Raw genomic sequence first — 19,083 nt, forward strand, 5'->3', positions numbered from 1 at the left:
GACGTCACGGTTGGCGGGCTTGTCTCTCGGTCTCCCAGACTGAAGTTTTCACCTTCATTTCGTCGCCTCCAGTTCTTGGACACCGCGCCTTCAGCGAATTTAGGATTAGAGGTCAAAGATGGTAACAGGTGAGGCGAGAGGGGGAGTGGAACACCCAGGCTTTTTAAAGTTGTTGTGCCTGTGTAAGTGTACGACGCGCGTGTGAGTGCCCGCGGAGGTCAGACGACAAAGTTGGATTTCTTGAGGCTGGAGGTAATACTGGTGGTTCGGTGATGGGAACCGAACTGAGGTCCTTTGTAATAATTGCCAGAGCTGTTAACTGCCGAGCCATCGCTCCAGCCCTGTCCCGGCCCCCTGTATCCGTCCGTCACTCCTCCGTCCCGCCGGCCTTCAAAAAATTCTGGAACAGCCATAGGAAGCGTATTCTTTACAATGCAAGGTTGATAGGCGAATTAGATAAAGCAGGAGAGTAATCACGGAATGGGGGTGTGTATCAGAAGACGCTAACCAGACGATAGAGAACTCGTAGAACTGACAACATACAAAGTGAGCATTCACGGGGAGAGGAGTCCCTTGAGAGTAGAAAGAAGTATAGTCTAGGAATGTTACTCAGGGCAGAGTACTTTCCTAGCTTGTGTGAGGCTTAAATTCAACTCCCCGGGTTTTGCGCAAGGTGGGGAGCACGGACATGGAGAGGCAGTTCCCAAAGAACTTTTAAAGTTGATTAGTGCCAGATGTAGCTCATACTTATAATCCTAGCTCTGTGGGAGTTTGAGGCAGAAAGATGGCCCTGTCTGTCGTCAGACTCTGTCCTAAAGGTGTGCACTTGATCTGCCCAACACACCTGTATGCTGCCTCCCTCTAGGCCTCATACCACCCTATTTCCCCAGAATTCAACAGCCTAGTCTCAAGTTCTCTAAGTGAAATGTCCCACTGATGCCTTAAACTTGACCAGTTCTGGTCCAGATCTCCCAAAATGCACTCCAAACCTCAGTCATTCACAACAATTTGCTCCCTACCTTTGAGATATTTCTCTTTTTTTTCTTTTCTTTTTTCATTTTGCTTTGTTTTTGAAACAGGGTTTCTCTGTGTAGCTTTAGAGTCTGTTTTGGAACTTGCTGTATAGTTCAGGTTGGCCTTGAACTCACAGAGCTCCACCTGTCTCTGCCTCCCAAGTGCTGGAATTAAAAGCACGTGTTACCACTGCCCAGCTTGGGCTTGTAATTGTTTAGCCATAGGCTCTTAGTCTGATGATGGTGCCTGGTTTGGGTTTCATCCTGTAGAGAGGAATTTAGATTCAGTCAAAGGTGGTTGGTTCTTCCCATGATATTTGTGCCACTATTAAACCAGTGAGCCTTTATTTCCAAGCCAGTCATTTTTGTAGCTTTAGCGTTCATAACTGAGCATAAATAATAACCTTTCTCCTTCAGTGACTTGCACAGCACTGTTCTGGACTGTGAAAGCTAACTGGTCAGTAGGCATAAAGCTTCCAGGTGCGTCCCAGCTTGACTTTTGCCATGTTCTATGACTCAAGCATATGCTGAATTCAGCAATAGGTTCTTCCTGCCTGGAGGGTAACCAAGAGTAGTGGCAGTCGTGGGGGATCTAAGGGACCTCACTGGCCAACAACACCAATAGGCAACTCATACCTGGCACTGAGTTTTTGTTAGCGTCCGATGTCTAGTAGGAGCACTGTTGCTCTGTTCCAGGGTAAGTCCATTTTTAACTTGTGTATGTATGTGGGGGAACAGACAGGTTTAGGAAGGCCCTGCAGTAGTTCCTTATGTCTTTTAAAAAGTCTTCAGTGTTGTTTGTCCCTTGCTCCACTCTGTCCTCCACCTTCCGCTGCCTCACCCTAGTTTCACATTCCTGTCCCACGATTCCTTCACACCAGTGCAGCTGGTCTCCTCTCCCTTGAACACGGCACCGAGTAACTTCCTGACCATGAGTATTCCAATTTCATCTTTATTAATAGCTAAAATGCTCTGTTGTGTAAATATGCCGTATTTGAACCCATTCTTCAGTTGATGGACATCTAATTTGTCTTCATTTCTTGGCTACTGTGACTACAGAACAGTAAACATCAGTGAGCGAGCAGTATCTCTGCAGTAGACGATGGAGTCCCCTGTGTGCACCAGGGCGGTAGAGCTGGAGCACATAGCAGCTCTCTCCAGCTTCTCGAGGAACCCCGCACTGATTCACTGAGTGGAGCGGTGAATAAGTGTTCTGTTTTCCCCACATCCTCAGCAGCACCTGTTGTCATTTGTGGTTTTGTTTAGTTTTATTGAGATAGGAGGATTTGACTATTGCCTTGGCTGCTGTGAAATTAGATCAGGCTGTCCTTGAAGTCACAGAGATCCACCTGCTGCAATGGAATGTTGGGATTAAAAGCCAGTGCCACCATTCCTGGATAGTCGTTTTTATTGGGGTGGAGGGTTGGTTTTTGAGACAGGGTTCCTCTGCGTAACAGTCACGGCTCTCCTGGAAATAGCTCTGTAGACCAGGCTGGCCTCGAATTTACAAGACTCCTCTGTCTCTGCCTCCCTAGTGCTGGGATTAAAGGTGTGCGCACCGCCACTGCCTGATTTCTTTTTTTTTTTTTTTTTTTTTTTTTTTTTTTTGGTTTTTCGAGACAGGGTTTCTCTGTGGTTTTGGAGCCTGTCCTGGAACTAGCTCTTGTAGACCAGGCTGGTCTCGAACTCACAGAGATCCGCCTGCCTCTGCCTCCCAAGTGCTGGGATTAAAGGCGTGCGCCACCACCGCCCGGCACACTGCCTGATTTCTATCAATGTTTTTGTTATTTGATGTTTTAAGTTTAGTCATTCTCACTGGGCTAAAATGAAATCTCAACTTTTAGTTTGCATTTCCCTGATGGCAAAGGATGTTGAATATTTTTTACAAGTCAGCCATTTGTATTTTAATTTTTGGGAACTCTGTTTAGTTCTATATCCTATTTTAAATTGGATTGTTTGTTTTCTTGTTTGACTTTGAGTTCTTTATATGTTGTAGGCACTAACCCTCTGTCAGATGTATAACTGGTATTTTTATATGTTGTAGGCACTAACCCTCTGTCAGATGTGTAACTGGTATTTTTCTCATTCTCTAGGCTGCTTCTTCACTTGTGTGATTGTTTCCTTGCTATACAGAAACGTTTTAGTTTTATGAGGTCCCATTTATTTAAGGCCTCTGCTGTTGGGGTCCTTTCCTGTGCCAACTAGTGTTTCAGATTGTTAACCCTACCTAATTCCCTTACCTGATTTTTTAAATAAAGTAGCACAACATAAAACAACTTTAATATTATTTATGCCCAAATGACATATACATCTCTGTCATTACATCAGACTCAGTGGCCAGAAATCCCAGAGGCAAATTCTGAGCCCAGACAGCTAGTTACAACAGCTACAGCCGAGCTATCATCAGGACACAAAGAGTATAGTAAACTCACACATCCAGGATCAGTCAGGAACAAACACGCAGTGGCCACATACATTGATACATTTAACTGAGCCTGATGTAATTTTATGTGGTCCTGTGTCCACAAGAAACCTTATAGGCACAGATCCACACACACAAAATAGACAAAAATTTTCCAGCAGCAACGCAAAACTCTTCCTTGGGAAACAGACTTTGTGACATAGTATAGATTTTAAACTGTGTCAGATGAGCAACTTGGAAGTCATATGACGAGTTAATAGCATTTTGTTTTGTTTTTGTTTCTTGAGGCAGGGTTTCTCTGTGTAACAACTCTGACTGTCCTGGGACTTACTTTGATGACTAGATTGGCCTCAAACTCAGAGAGATTCACCTGTCTCTGCCTCCTGAGTGCTGGGATTAAAGGCGTGCGCCACCATTGCCCATCAAGTTAATAGTATAGTCTTAATATTAGAGCAGCATGTAAAAAAAAAACATAGGAATAGAAGATTTTTAGGAGTGAGAAGTAGAGCCTCAGATGTAAGGGACTTTGGAAGTGTAGCAGAGCAAGTTTAGGTGTAAGGTATTTGGGGGCCATTGTTTAAAGCAGTGACAGTTAACAAATTGTGAGAATTTGAATCAAGTTCACCAGTTTTGGTCATTGATTAGTATTGAGGCCAAGTTGATAAAATAAAATCTTGAGTCCAAAGCTGTGTAGTAGTGGAGTACGCCTTTAATCCCAGCACTCGGGAGGCAGAGACAGGCGGATTTCTGTGAGTTCAAGGCCAGCCTGGTCTACAAGAGGATAGGACAGGCTCCAAAGCCACAGAGAAACCCTGTCTCGAAAAACAAACAAACAAAAAGAGTCCATGGAGGAAGCGAGAGAAGGTATCAAAGTATAATACTTTGGTGGTCAGGCTGGCTGCAAGACAAGAGAAAACCAGGAGAGAGGAGAAGGGAGATGTCTACGTGGGGTCAGCAGGCCAAAAGAGTCAGAGCCACATGGAACACAGGGGCCTAGAGAGCAGGAGAAAAGATGTCCATGTGAGTGCAGGAGCCAGACTGGCACACATGTGTCCTTGTGGATGGTAACACAGGGCAGAGGTCAGCAGCAGCTGAAGTATCGGACCCTAAAATTCGGAATCAAATTTTTAGACAAATGTATATGTTATTGAGAGTTACATCAGTAGACACCGAGCAGTTAGTTCAAGCATATCCTCTGCTTTCTCCTCTGTCAGATGTGCTGTTGAGGTTCTTGATCTATTCTGAGTTGAGTTTATGCAGTGAGAGATAAAGATTAAGTTTCGTTCTTCTACATGTATCTATTCAATTTGACCAGCACCATTTATTAAAGATGCACGGTGATAGGGACTGGAAACATGGCTCATGGTTAAGATCACTGGCTGTTCTTCCAAAGGACCTGGGTTCAATTCTCAGAACTCACATGACAGCTCACAACTGTCTATAACTCCAAGATCTGACAGCCTCACACAGACATATGTGCAGGCAAAACACCAATACACATAAAATAAATAATTTAAAAAAATGCATAGTGGTGCCTTGGTTGAAACCTGGCCCTGCATGATCCAGAAAACCCCATTTCTCTTTCTCTCCATGCCCCACCCACTCAGGGATTCCTGAACCAAGGAAAGGCCACAAAAAGCCCAATTCTGCATTCTTGGCAGCTACTGCAGCTTCCTCCTCTACTCAAGTCCCCTCCCAAAGTGTTCATACTTGGGCACAAACTGAGCTTGTGGCAGAAATGTCATCACCCCTTGACTACAACCTATATAATCTCCCTGCTTTAGTTCGGACATGTGGCTTTTCCAGCCTTGATCTCTGGGACTAGAGAATGCATCTGGGAGTTGCTTTGCTCAGATAAACCTGTTTTTATACCTTTTCATTTCAACATGATCAGGCTTACTGTGCCGGCAGAAAACCCTATTAGTGGCATATGCCTTTAATCCCAGTGCTCATACTCTGATACCCCAAAGACAGAGGCAAGAGGATCTCTGTGAGTTGTAGACTAGCTTGGTCTATATAATGAGTTCCAAGACTACGCAGAGAGACCCTCCAACACCCCCCCCACACACACACACAAAAGGTGTTGAAGATGCTGTCTCTTCAATGTTTATTGTTGACTTCTTTGTCAAAAAGTAGGTGGCTGACTGGGGGGGGGGATCATGTGGCTGTAAATCTGTGACTTCAGTTCTAATCCATTGATCAATAGGTCTGTTTTTATGCTAATTCCATTGTGTTTTCACTACTATAGCTGTGTAGTGGAACTTGAAATCTGGGGTGTGCCAGGCGGTGGTGGCGCAGAGGCAGGCAGATCTCTGTGAGTTCGAGGCCAGCCTGGTCTACAAGAGCTAGTTCCAGGACAGGCTCCAAAGCTACAGAGAAACTGTCTCAAAAAAAAAAAAGAAAGAAAGAAAGAAATCTGGGGTGGTTTGAATGAGAACACCCCCCTATAAGCTCATATATTTGAATAACTGGTCAATGAGGTGCACCCTTGCTCAGGGAGTGTCATGGGCTTTGCGGTTTCCGTGATTGCCAGTGCTGTCCACTGAGTAATTGTGGATGAAAACATGAGCTCCCAGATGTCCTTCATTTCTGTCAGCATGGACTGACTCTCTGAAAAGCCAAATGAAATGTTTTCTTTTATAAGTTGCTTTGGTCATGGTGTTTTATCACAGTGATAGGCGAAAGACACCTCCAGCAGATTATCTGTTGTTTGGTATTCTTTTGGTGATTTTTTAAAAAAATATATTTCCATATGAAATTTAAGATTATTTTTCAATTTTTGTTAAGAATTACATTGGAATTTTGTTGGTGATTTCATTGAATCTGTAGCTTGCTTTTGACCAATTTTATAGTAGTGATTCTGCTAATCCATTTCTTTTTTCTTTTTTAAGAGTCTTAAAGTTTTCATTGTACAAATTTTCCCTTCTTTGGTTAGATTTATTTCAAGATATTTTTGAATCAGTTGTGAATAGTCTTGGTTTGTCATTTGTATACATGAACACTATTGATTTTTTTATATGTTAATTTTGTATCGTTACTTTACTGAATATTTATCAGCTATAGGAGTTTTCTAGTGGAGTCTTTAGGGTCTTTAAATATAGAACTGTATCGTCTACAAATATATTTTGGCTTCTTCTTTTCCTATTTGTATTCCCCTTGCCTCCTTCATTTGTCTTACTGCTTCAAGTACTATGTTGAACAGGGATGGGAATAATGGAATCCTTATCTTGTTCCTGGCTTTACTGGAAATGCTTTTGAGTTTTTCTCCATTTAAGATGGTATAGGCTGTGGGCTTCTTGTATATTGCCTCATTATATTGAGATCTGGCCCGGCTCTCTCCATGAATGAATGCTGGACTGCATCTAATGAGATGTTTATTATGTGGTGAATTCTACTTACTGGTTTACGTATGTTGAACCATTCTTATATCTCTGGGATGAAATCAACTTGGTCATGGTAGATAATCATTTTGATATATTCCTGAATTCGGTTCGCAAGTATCTTGTTCAGAAATTTTATATCTATGTTCATCAGAGATGGTGGCCTGTAAGTTTCTTTTTCTTTTCTTTTTACTTTGTTGTTGTTTTGGTTCTTTGGTTTTAGTATCATGATAGTACTGGCTTTGTAGAAAGAATTTGGAAATGTTCCTTCCTCTTCTATTTTGCAGAATCATTTGAAGAATATTAATTCTTCTTTGAAAGTCTGGTAAAGATCTACACTTAATCTGTCTGGACCTGAGGGGTTTTTTTTGTTGTTGTTTTTTTGTTTTTGTTAGGAGATTTAGGAGATGTCTTAGGATTTCTATTGCTATCATAAAACACGATGACCATAAGTAACCTGGGAGGAAAGGGCTTATTTTGCTTACATTTCCATGTTCAAGTAAGTCAGGGCAGGAGCTGATGCAGAGGCCATGGAAGAGCACTGCTTACTCGCTTGCTCCCCATGGCTTGCCCAGCCTGCTTCCTTATAGCACCTAGGAGCACCAGCCCTAGAGTACCATTGCCCACAGTGTGCTGGGCTTCCCACATTAATTATCAATCAAGAAAATATACCCAGGCTTGCCTACAGGCTAAACTATTCAGGGCATTTCTTCAACTGAGGTACCCTATTCCAAAATGACTCTAGCTGTATTGACGATCTACATAATTATGTATTTCATCTTCATCTTGATTTAACTTAGGTTGGTTGCATTTATCTAGAAAAAAATTTCCCTCAATTTTTCAGTTTGGTGGAGTGTGTGTGTGTGTCTTAGTTAGGGTTTCTGTTGCTGTGAAGAGACACCATGACCACAACAATTCTTATAAAGGAAAAAATTCCATCAGGAAGCTTACAGTTCAGAGGTTCAGTCCATTATCATTGTAGTGGGACATGGTGGTGTGCAGGCAGACATGGTGCCTAAGAGGTAGCTCAGAGTTCTACATCTTGTGCAGGCAACAGGAAGTGGTCCAAGACACTGGGCATATCTTGAGCAAGGGAGACCTCAGATCCACCCTACAGTGACACTTCTCCAACAAGGCCATACCACTCCAACAAAGCTACCTCCTAATAGAGCAATTCCCAGTGAGCTTATGGGGAGGGGGCAATTACATTCAAACTGTGTGTGTGTTTTATGTGTATATCTGTGTCACATGTGCCTAGCACTCATGGAGGCCAGAAGGGGTCATTGGATCCTTTGGTCATGGAGATACTGATGGCTTTGAGCTGCCATGTGGGTGCTGGAAATCTAACCTGGGTCCTGTCAAAGAGCAGTGAGTGTTCTCAATCACTTAGCCATGTCTCCAGCCTCTATAGGGCCTTTCCTTGATTTAGGATTGATGTGGGAGAGCCCAGTTCACTATTGGTGATGCCGCATACCGGGTGCTATAAGAAAGCAAGTTGAGCAAGCTACAAGGAGCAAGCCAGTTAGTAGTGCTCCTCCATGGCCTGTGCTTCAGTTCCTGCCTCCAGATTCCTGCCTTGGTTTCCTGCACTGACTTCCCTGGATGACCATTGTAAACTGTAAGGTGGAATATGCCTTTTCTCCCCAAGTTGCTTTAAGGTCATGTTGTTTTATCACAGCAGCAGAAACACAAAGCAGTTAGTGTTTTCATTGGTTGTGAAGTGTGTTTCCAGTCTGTTAATCTGCATCTCCTCATTGAGAAGTTGGGATTAATATTAAGAGTTGTTATTGAGGGGCTGGAGAGATGGCTCAGAAGTTAAGAGCACTGACTGCTCTTCCAGAGGTCCTGAGTTCAATTCCCAGCAACCACATGGTGGCTTACAGCCATCTGTAATGAGACCTGGCGCCCCCTTCTGGCTTGCAGGCACACGTGGAAAGAATGCTGTACACATAATATAATAAATAAATATTATAAAAAAAAAGAGTTGTTATTGAACAATGTATATTAACATTTTGGGTCTTGGTGACCTCTTCAGATTTGGTGTTGTGGCTTATTTGTTCCTTGTTCATTCTTGGGTGTGTGTAACCTCATTTTCAGACCTTTGTGTCTTTCCATTGTTTTCTCTAGAGCTGGTTTAGAAGTCATAATTTCCTTAAATCTGTTTTATAGTATCCCTCAGTTCCTGCATATTGGGTTCTCGGATATTGTCTGCCTGTTTGTCTACCTATTTATCTATTTATTTACTTAGAGACAGTATTTCTCTGTCAAACAGTCTGCCTGCCCTGGAACTCACTTTGTAGACCAGGCTGGCCTCAAACAGAGATCCTCCCACCTCTGCCTCCCAAGTGCTGGGATTAAAGGCATGCACTACCACTACCCAGTGGATTTTTTTATTTAATGTTTTCTATGACTAATTATTGTCCATATTGATGGATTAGCAGATTTATTACCTCTATAAAATCTCAGACAGAATGGGGGTCATCCTCTCTCTGCAAATCCTAAGACTGAATGGGAGAGATTCTGTCTCTACCTCCCCAGTGTTGGTATCAAAGGCTTGAGATCTCATGCCAGGTGGCAGTGGCACAAGCTTTTAATCCCAGCACTTGGGAGGCAGAGGCAGGCAAATATCTGTGAATTCAATACCAGTCTGGTCTGTAAAGTCAGTTTCAGGACAGGCTTCAAAGCTACACAAAGAAACGCTGTCCTGAAAAACCTAAACAAATAGATAATTAATTAACAGCAACAGCAAAAAGCATGAGATCCCAAGTGCTGGGATCAAAGATGTGAGTCTCCACCACCTGGCTCTGTTTTTCTCTTTTAGATTGGTTCAGTCTCTTGTAGCCCAGGGTGCCTTGAATTCCTGATCTCCCTACTTCTCCCAAGTGTTGGTATGAAAGGTGTGTGCCACCACTGCCTGGCCTCTGTGGTTAACTAGTAGTTAGCTCCGCCCTCTGATTTTCAGGCAGGTTTTATTAGTCAGAACACAAAATATCACACAACACCAGCAGGCCCCAGCAATAATAATCTTGTCAGCCTCCATAGTGCTTGGGCTACAGGCTCACACCTGTAGGAATTGAGGATCTGAACTCAGATCTTTACAATTAAAAAAAAAAAATGCTTACCTCCGGAGTCATTTTTCTATTCCTTCTTATTTTTAACCCCCCTCCTCGTAAAGGCTATCTTCTTGACCCCTTCTTCATGTTTTATTGTTTTTTCCTACCTCTCAGTGTGTTGTTAGCCTTCTATATGGACACTAACCATGGCTTACCTGACTCATGTCAGTGGTTTTTTGTTGTGTTTGTTTTGTTTTTCGACAGCCAAGGCTGTCCTGTAACTTGGTCTCTAGACCAGGCCTGCCTCTGCCTCCTGAGTGCTGGGATGAAAGACGTGTGCCACCATTGCCCGATGTTATTGGTTCTTAACATAGTGTAGGCTACAAGTGTCCAAAGGCTAACTCTGAAGAACTGTCTGTCTGGGGTAGAACCTAAGCATAGTTACGCTTTGTTTTTAGTTGGCTGTCTTATCTATATTAAACTACTCTTATTGCTATGTCCTTATGTGTAGGCTGGCTCTGCCGCATAGTAGGCATTCACTAAGTACCAGCTGAGTGAATAATCAGATGAAGCCTGTCCATGAAGGATGATTAAAAGGGAAGCACAGGCATTGTATTTTGTTTTCCTAATAGGATACTAAAATCGAATGCACATCAGGAAGGTATTCAGAACCCCAGAAAATTTCAAACACCACCCAATTCCCATTTGCTGTGAATTTGGATGTTAAATTGGACTTAGTATCATCTTGTTTCTGCCGACACCACAAGACCTAGTTCTTTGTCCACATGCAAGGAGACAATAGACTGGGACAGGACCACAGCCAGATGGGCCATGTGGCCTCTTACTTTTGCCTGGGTTGTATGTGTGTGTATGTGTGGAGTGGGGTGGAAGACAGAGGTGGCTTCTTGGAGGCTTCATGCTGTGAGACCCATAATCAGGGAAGGGTGATCTGGCTTCAGTTTGGGTCAGCAGAGGAGGGGAGCAGATACACGCTAGACAAGCTAGAAATGAGCTCACAGCAGTGTGGTGAATTGCCTCTCCCAGCTTCAACAGCCTCTTAGCAATACTGGGGGAAAGTGATGCATAAGGTGGGGAGGAAGGGCTGTGTCACAGTTGAGGAGGGTAGGCTCACAAAATCAAGCTGCTTTTGTACTTGGTCTTGCTTTTCCAGGTACATCTAAAGTTTTGGGTTTTTTTTTTTTTTGAGATAGAATCTTGTCTCTGTTGCTATAAACTCTGTGGGGGTGGGGAGAGAGGAGAGAAGAGAGACCTGCCTTTAATCCCAGAACTAAAAAGACTGAGGCTGGTGGATCTTTGAGTTGGAGGGCAGTCTGGTGTACAAAGACGTAATTGAACAAGAGAGCCATCATACAGCCTCAACAAGCAACACAACTTGGCAGCTTTGACCATGTGGTTCTGGATGTAAGGTAGAAGAAAGGGGCTATGGAATTTGCCTCCAGGATTAAGGAAAGCCACTGAGGCCAGCCCTGTGTCAGGGGTGTTCCTGAATGGGGGCCCCCGAGAAGCCATTTTGTGAAACTGAAGTTGAAGCCTTGGAGACCCCAAGATGTTGGAGGTGTCAGAGCCATGGGATACCAGCCAAGGAAAGCTGCTAACAAAGAAAAAGAACCAGCCTGAGAGAAAAGTGTTGGAGCTCTGAAGAACACTTTGACATCAGACGTAGAGATGCAGTTTGGAGTTTGCCCAGATGGCTTGGTCCAGTATTTTCTCACTATGCTCGTGTGCCATTGTATGTTGGAAGTATGTGGTCTGCCTTTTAATTTTTGATTTTACAGATCATAGTTAAGAGATAACATGAATCTCAGAAGAGACTTTGATCTTTAAAATATTGTTGAGACTGTGATAGGCTATGGGGACTTTTGAATTTGAACTGAATGTATTTTTGCATTATGATATGGCTACAAGCCTTTGGGAGCCAGGTAGTGGAATATGGTGGTTTGAGAGAAAATGGCTCCCAAAGGGAGTGGCACTGTTATTAGGTGTAGCCTTGTTGGAGGAAGTGTGTCAGTGTGGGGGTGGGCTTTAAGCTACACCTAGTGAGACACACCATTTCCTGTTGCAAGTCAAGATGTAGAATTCTCAGCTCCTTCTCCAGCACCATGTCTGCCTACAGGCTACCATGTCCCTCCAGGATGAAAATGGGCTAAATCTCTGAAAATGTAAGCCACCCCATTAAATGTTTTTCTTCAGAAGAGTTGCTATGGCCGTGGTGTCTCTTCACAGCAATCAAAACCTTATACTAAGCATACTTACCCTTCCTGTTCCTCTCAAGATACTTGTAAACATCTTCTCAGGGGCAGGGTTTTGTCTTGAAGGATTTTCAGGATTTTATTGTCAGTCACAGGATGGATTTGTACAACATCCAGTGAGTCCCTCAGGATCAAACCCACCTGAGGGAGTCAGGACAATTTTTAAGTTTGTTCCCTCAGTTAGGAGACCAGCCAAGTAGGGCAGAGACAACTGGGTCAGGCCTCACCCTCTGACCTACACATGTGCACACACAAAAATAAAAATGTATTTGTGGGGTATGTGTGCCATAGCAACCATATTCAGCTCAGACATTGGTTTTCGCTTCCAACATATAGGTTCCAGAAATCAAACTCAGGTCATCAGGCTTGGTGGCAAGTGCTTTTTACCAACTGAGCTACCTGCCCCATCCCTCACCCTCCTGGGCCAGGCTCCAAACTCTTGAACTCTCTGCCTCTTGAGTGCTGGGATTGCTAATTTAAGCCACCATTTTATTTGCAGCATGTACATGTATATGACACAGTTGTGAACTGCACAGCTTGGGTGCTGGGAAGTGAGTTCGGTCCTAGCACAGCACAAGCTGCTCTGAATTGCTGTGCCATCTCTCCAGCCCTTTTTCATTTTTTTAAAAAAAGATTATGTATACAGTGTTCTGCCTGCATGCCAGACAAGGACACCAAGTCTCACTATAGATGATTGTGAGCCACCATGTGGGTTGCTGGGAATTGAACTCAGGTCCTCTGGAAGAGCAGCCAGTGCTCTTAACCTCTGAGCGATCTCTCCAGCCCCAACCCTTTATTTCTTTTATTTTTGAGGTTATAATTACATCATTACCCCCCCCTTCAACTATAGCCTCCTGTTCAACTTCCTTGCTTTCTTTCAAATTCAGTCTCTTTTCATTAATTCTTAATCTTTTTTTTTTTTTTTTTTGGCAGCGTTTCATAACTCTAACTAGATACGTACTGTTTACTGGATTCTGGGGATTGAATCCAGGGCCTTGCACATGCCAGGTGAGTGCTTTCCTGAGCCCAACCATGATCCTTTGGAACACTTTTTTAAAAAGGTTCTTAGGTGTATGTCTGTGTGTGGGTATATATATATGACCCAGGTGCCCGTGGAGCCTAGTCAAGGGTGCGCATCCCTGCAGCTACAGTCAGTGAAAGGTGCTTGTGAGCTGCTTGACAGAAATCAGGTCCTTTGCAAGAACAGTGCACACTCTTAGATGTGAAGCAATTGCTCCAGCTCCTGAGCATTCTATTTTTTAGACGGTGTATTCTTCTAAGTCACTGTATGACCCACTAGAATTATAAAGCTGCACCAGGTTATTTTTGTTTTTTCTGTGCAACAAGGAACAAAAGACAAACATGTAACGACATGTAACAACAAATACATGTGGCTTTCAGGGTGAGGAGGAGCAGAGTGGTAGTCTAGAGCCTTGAGGAGACCTCCTGGTAAGGACCCCTCCCCCCATACATGCTACAGGTAGAAGGAGCTCACCAGGGAAAGGCAGGTTGTTTTCTGAGGAAAACAGTGTGAAAGAGCAGGCTACAGACCCTGTGTGCAGCCATGAGGTCCTGGAAACTACCCGTTTCCTCCCACCTGCACACTCAGCTGTCCAGCAGTTCTAACACAGTGATGTGAGCACCTCAGGCACACCAGGTGCACTGTGCGCACTTGGTAGACACCACTTTCTTCCTCGCGTAGGCCACTGCAACAGAAAAACAGCGTGCAGGGCAGTGATGGCGCACGCCTTTAATTCCAGCACTCTGGAGGCAGAGGCAGGCGGATCTTTGAGTTAGAGGCCAGCCTGGTCTACAAGAGCTAGTTCCAGGACAGGCACCAAAGCTACAGAAAAACCTTGTCTTGAAAAAGAAAACATTAGCAGAGTAGGATTTGATCAAACAGGAATCTAAGCTAAGGGGTAAAGGCCCAGGAACCAGGGCACCAACCAGTATATAAAGGCTTATTTAGGAAGTGTGCCACAATGAGGAACAAACCCAGGAACCATGAAAACCTGCCATGGAATAGAGGCCATGGGTTTGGTCAGTGACCATTTGCTGACATAGGAACAGGCCTTTCCAATCAAGTAAAGACAGAACAGCCAGGCAAGTTTTGAAGTTATTTTTAGTAAAAGAAAAAAGCAGGCTTTCCAAAGGTGACAAAGTGAACTGAAGGTCAGAAGGAAGCTGGGTGTGGGCTTATCATAAGCTCTTACTCCCGAAGCCTGGAAATGAGATCCAAGCTTTCCCAGGAACTGACTGGATGCCAGAGACATTCCTTGTTGGGGTGGGCAGAGCTACCCTTGATCAATGGCATGGTCTACATGGGCTCTCAGGCAACCACCATGTGCCCACTGACATGATTAACACTTAATCTGGGGGACATTAAATTAAGGAATGACATAGGAAGCCGAGATGGTGGTTTATTCGGTTGGATTCTGAATCACAATCAGGAAATAGTCTTTATCTGAAAAAGAAAAAAGCAGAAAAACATCACTAAATACAAACCAGGAGAAAGATCACAATATCTCCTTACTAAGCATACAGTGCATCTAAAGTCTAAATGGATTTGGGATTGAGAGTATAGCTCAATGCACTTGCCTAGCATTTACAAGACCCTGGCTTTGACCCTTAGTACTGCCAAATAAATAATAACGATAAAGGGAACAGACTGATTCAAACATAACCAAAATCTGAGTTTTGCCTTGACGGATGGCACTTTGCCATGTTTTATTGATAACTGAGGCCTGTCATCTCTATGGAGTGTGAGACTATCACTGGAAATGCTTCAAAGAAGCAAATAACTTCCTGTGATCTTTCAAAATGTTGGGTTTTTTTTTGGGGGGAGGGGCATATGTTGTAGAAGGTAGAGATGAGCAACAGGCTTATTAAGATGAACTAAGGCTGTGCTTCTCAACCTTCCTAATTCTGCGAGCTTTTAATACAGTTCCTCCTGTTCTGGTGACCACAGCTATGAAATTATTTCATTGTTACTTCATAACTCTAATTTTGTTCAACACAGCATATCAACTGAAGCTTAACTGAGCTTAACAGAGGTGCCTCGGATCTGGTGAGGATGAAGCAGTGTGCAACATGGTGAGCGCATGCCATGAAAACTCTGATTTTTTTTTAAAAGATTTTTTTATTTTATGTATGAGTGCTCTGTCTGCATGTGCAACTCCATGCCAGAAGAGGGCATTAGATCCCACTATAGATGGTTGTGAGCCACCACGTGGGTTCTGGGAACTGAACTTAGGACCTCTGCAAGAGCAGCCATGCTCTTAACTGCTGAGCCATCTCTCCAGGCTGAAAGCTCTCCTCTTGAGGACAAAGACTGCAGGTTCTACAGGTATAAAGAAGTTGTCATTATGTATCTATGCCAGCTCAGGTGGCACCTCAGTGAACCCTAGCATCACTCTAGGCAGGTGCTAGTGGCCTACCATTTTACTAATAGACCCATGACGACTGGCTGTTTCAAGTGAGAAGTAACTGTTTTGTAGGTAAGTAGTCTGCACACACAATTAACAAGCTACCAGCAAAACCAGGCTATCAAGTTCTAAATCCTACAGTACCATGTGTGAGGCAGTGTTTTAAAAATTGTACATTTTAAATTTTAAACTATGCACACACACATGCTGGAGTATGCCAAGGAGAGGTCAGAAGAGGAGTTCCTGCAGGAACTTTCAGAAGTGGTTAACCTTTTACCATGTGGATTCTAGGACTCAGGCTCAGGCGGTCGGGCTTGGCAACATGGACCTTTACTGGCTGAGCCGTTTGGACAGCCAGGGACGTAGTGGTTTGTCCTGCATCAGTGAGGTTAATAAGGTCAACTGTGGAATTTCTTGATTTGTTGGAATATGAAGAGTTAAACTTTTGGCCCAGGAAGCTGCAAGTGAGAAAGAAAGAGACTGGACCACTGAGTGATGAGACCACAAGACTCAGGTAGGCCTGACCCCTGCTGTGGCTGCCCTAAGGTGATCCTCAGGCATTCTAGCCCTACTGCCTCTGAGAGAGCTCTGACAGAGCTGTCAGTGGCTCCTGCTCTGTGTTGACCACATAAAACTGGGTAAACAAATCAGTATGTGCCACTGATTTTCACTTGAAATACTGCGTCCTGGGGGCTGGAGAGACAGCCCAGCAGCTGGTTAAGAGCACGCACTGCTCTTGTAGAGGACCTGCCATTAGTTCCTAGCATTCACGTGGCAGCTCACAATGTTCTGTTGCTCCAATTCTAGGGGGATCTGGTGCCCTCTTCTGACTTCCACTGGTACTGCACACACATATATATTCCTAGGCACACATACAAGTATTTAAATACCATATCCCAAACATCCTTAACTCTACCCCTCTACTGAATCCAGTCTAACCCATAACAGGGGTTATCTACAATGGGGGGGGGCAAGCATGGGGGCATGTGCCCTTGATCCCAGCACTTGGGAGGCAGAGGTAAGGGGACCTCTGAATTCAAGGCTGGCTTGGACTACATAAGTTTCAGAACAGCCAGGGCTATGTAGAGAAATCTTATCTCAAAACAACAAAAGTCATCTGTTTAATGTGTTTGTTAAACACTGTGCTTATGAGTCCCTGCCCCAATAAAACTTACTATGGAAAATAGAAAACAGTAGAAATGTAGCTAAGTAGCTGGCTAGCCAGGCAATAAGGAATGATGGCATGTTCCAATAGGAGGATGGTGCGTGAAAAGGTCCCAGGAAGGGAGATGCAGCAGTGTGGTGGCCCCAAGAAACATCACTGATTATGGTTAACATGTCACACACCTCCAACATAACTTGAGATATACCAACCACCAGCCAGATCAAGTGCCAGGATGTGTACTCCCTGCACCTCTCTGTGTGCTGCCCATGTGAGGGTCTGGCCGTTTAACTCCACTGATGTTAGAACCACTGAACCCGTGATCCCCAATGAGAACAAGCATCAACTACCCACAGGGACCCTGAATGTCCATGGGCCCCCGAGGACAAACTAGAGGTACTATTGCACTGAGCTGAGACCTGCATGAATAGGACTTCCAGACATCTAGTTTCTAGGTGTGCCACTGGGCACCTCAAGTCTTCACTGGTAACTACTAAACGGGAAGATGACTCCAATACCAGTTTTAGGGACATGGAGATCTGTCTTCTGTAGTCCACAGAAGCTGGGGTGGGGATGGACTTTCTATTCAATTAGGATTGCAAGGCTGAGCTCTAACCTGATCTTAACATACTCTTCCTGATGTGTCTCAGGATCACAACAGCACCTGATTTTTTTTTTCCCTTTTGGTTTTTCAAGACAGGGTTTCTCTGTAGCTTTGGAGCCTGTCCTGGAACTAGCTCTTGTAGACAGGCTGGTCTCGAACTCACAGAGATCCGCCTGCCTCTGCCTCCCGAGTGCTGGGATTAAAGGTGTGCGCCATCTCCTAATCATCACTTACACTCTAAGCACCTCTGCTCAGGATCAGATCCACGCACAGATGAGTCTGGAGTCTATGGCCCCTTCTAGGCTGAACCCAAGTCACACTTTTCACACCTTGTCTTCATAGACAAGTGGTTCTACAACCTGAGGCATCACCGTACATGTCCCAGCCATGGCTTGGCTAGAAAGACAGGGAAAGATGTAACCACAGAAAAGGAGTCCTGTAGAAACTGTCACGGAAATCTGTGAGTTTGAGTTAGATAAGACAGAGCAGGAGGCAACCCCATGCCTCCCCTCTGCAGTTCCTACCCTTGTGGACTCCTCCAGGTGTGAGCATCTCATTACACCGAGAATGATCCTAAGGCCTAAACACAGCCATGCTTGTGCTACCCAGACAAGCTCCTCACTGATGAGTCAGAACAGCGATCTGCTCCAGTGCTGGTGGGGGCTGGCTGCACAGGGTGGAGACAGGACTATAAATTCTTTTTCATATAGAAATAGCTTTTCCACCCCTCTGACTCATATTTTCCTGGCCCTTAAGATCAGTTCTAACATCCTGCTTCTGAAAAGTCTTTGTTGATTGCCCAAGCAGAGCTGATCAACCCTTCCATGTCCTAAATTCTTATGGAGTTCTTACCACGTTGAGAGTGACCAGTGCTAACATTTGCGTCTTTCTCCAACTCTCACTTTGCACCCCTAGGCCTACCTTGAAGCTATGGAGACACCACTGTGCCACACTTCCAGATAAGCCACAGGGAACCTGCAATGGCTTCTGAAACTAAGCATGGAGGCGCAAGAACCCTTACCTGGTGCAACCATAATTTCATTTTTCTTGGAGCGAATTCGAAGAAAGGTTAGGTCATTCTGGGGGTCAATTTCACGCACAGTGCTCCGTGCCTTCAAGATGAAGTTGTGCATGAGGTTGGCATATTGTGTAGTAGTGGGGTTGTCCATGGTGCTCTTGATGGGAATGCCTGCGGGAAGAATAAATGAAAACCAAGCAGTTTATGGGAGCCCCTTTCTGTTCAGTGTCTCACCTCACAATCCCTAATTCTAGAAAATTGGGCTGGCAGTTAGCAGCCAATACCACTATTTACAGAAGGCTTGTTATATGATAGGTACAGCGCTGACCTTGTGTACCCATGCCAGAGCATCTGTGGGTGGTATCACCATCTCCACTGCTACCAGGCAACAGAGATGAATAATGGGGTGACCTGCCTATAGGTACACAAATGGTAAGGATTTAAATGTAGGCCTGGTTCAGTTCAGTGCTCCTTCCCAAGGGTTCAAGCAATAGAAGAAGAGGTACTCTTGCAACACTTAAAGCTTGAACGCAGTCATCACTTGGGAAGCAAAGGCAGGCAGAGCTCTCTGGACAGATCTCAAGGCCAGTTAGGGCTACACAGACCCTGTCTCAAAAAGAAGAGAGACTGGAAAGGAAGAAGAAAGAAAAGGTAACAGCTTGCACCAATACATACCAGACAAAACCCATTATTAGCTGGGTAGAGGTGGCGCACGCCTTTAGTTCCAGGACTCAGG

General features: G+C 44.3%; 1 protein-coding gene and 1 long non-coding RNA gene across 3 annotated transcripts in view; one reads left to right on the forward strand and one right to left on the reverse strand.

The window, feature by feature from the left end:
- LOC130881845 (uncharacterized) lies at positions 1 to 18,430 on the forward strand. Its single transcript, XR_009057756.1, has 5 exons — positions 1 to 128; positions 13,072 to 13,146; positions 15,158 to 15,231; positions 15,855 to 16,077; positions 18,245 to 18,430. It is a non-coding gene; the product is annotated as an uncharacterized LOC130881845 (long non-coding RNA).
- The window catches only part of Dynlrb1 (dynein light chain roadblock-type 1), a 23,751-nt gene continuing 18,911 nt past the window's right edge, over positions 14,244 to 19,083 (reverse strand). For both annotated transcript variants that reach the window (XM_057781666.1, XM_057781665.1), the window contains exons 3-4: positions 18,351 to 18,518; positions 14,244 to 14,602 (exon numbers count right to left, since the gene is read on the reverse strand). In XM_057781666.1, coding sequence (XP_057637649.1) covers positions 14,559 to 14,602; positions 18,351 to 18,518 — 212 coding nt within the window. In that variant the 3' untranslated portion in view covers positions 14,244 to 14,558. The remainder of the gene's footprint in view (positions 14,603 to 18,350; positions 18,519 to 19,083) is intronic.

Source organism: Chionomys nivalis, chromosome 9, assembly GCF_950005125.1.
Source record: "Chionomys nivalis chromosome 9, mChiNiv1.1, whole genome shotgun sequence".
NCBI classification, from domain to species: domain Eukaryota; kingdom Metazoa; phylum Chordata; class Mammalia; order Rodentia; family Cricetidae; genus Chionomys; species Chionomys nivalis.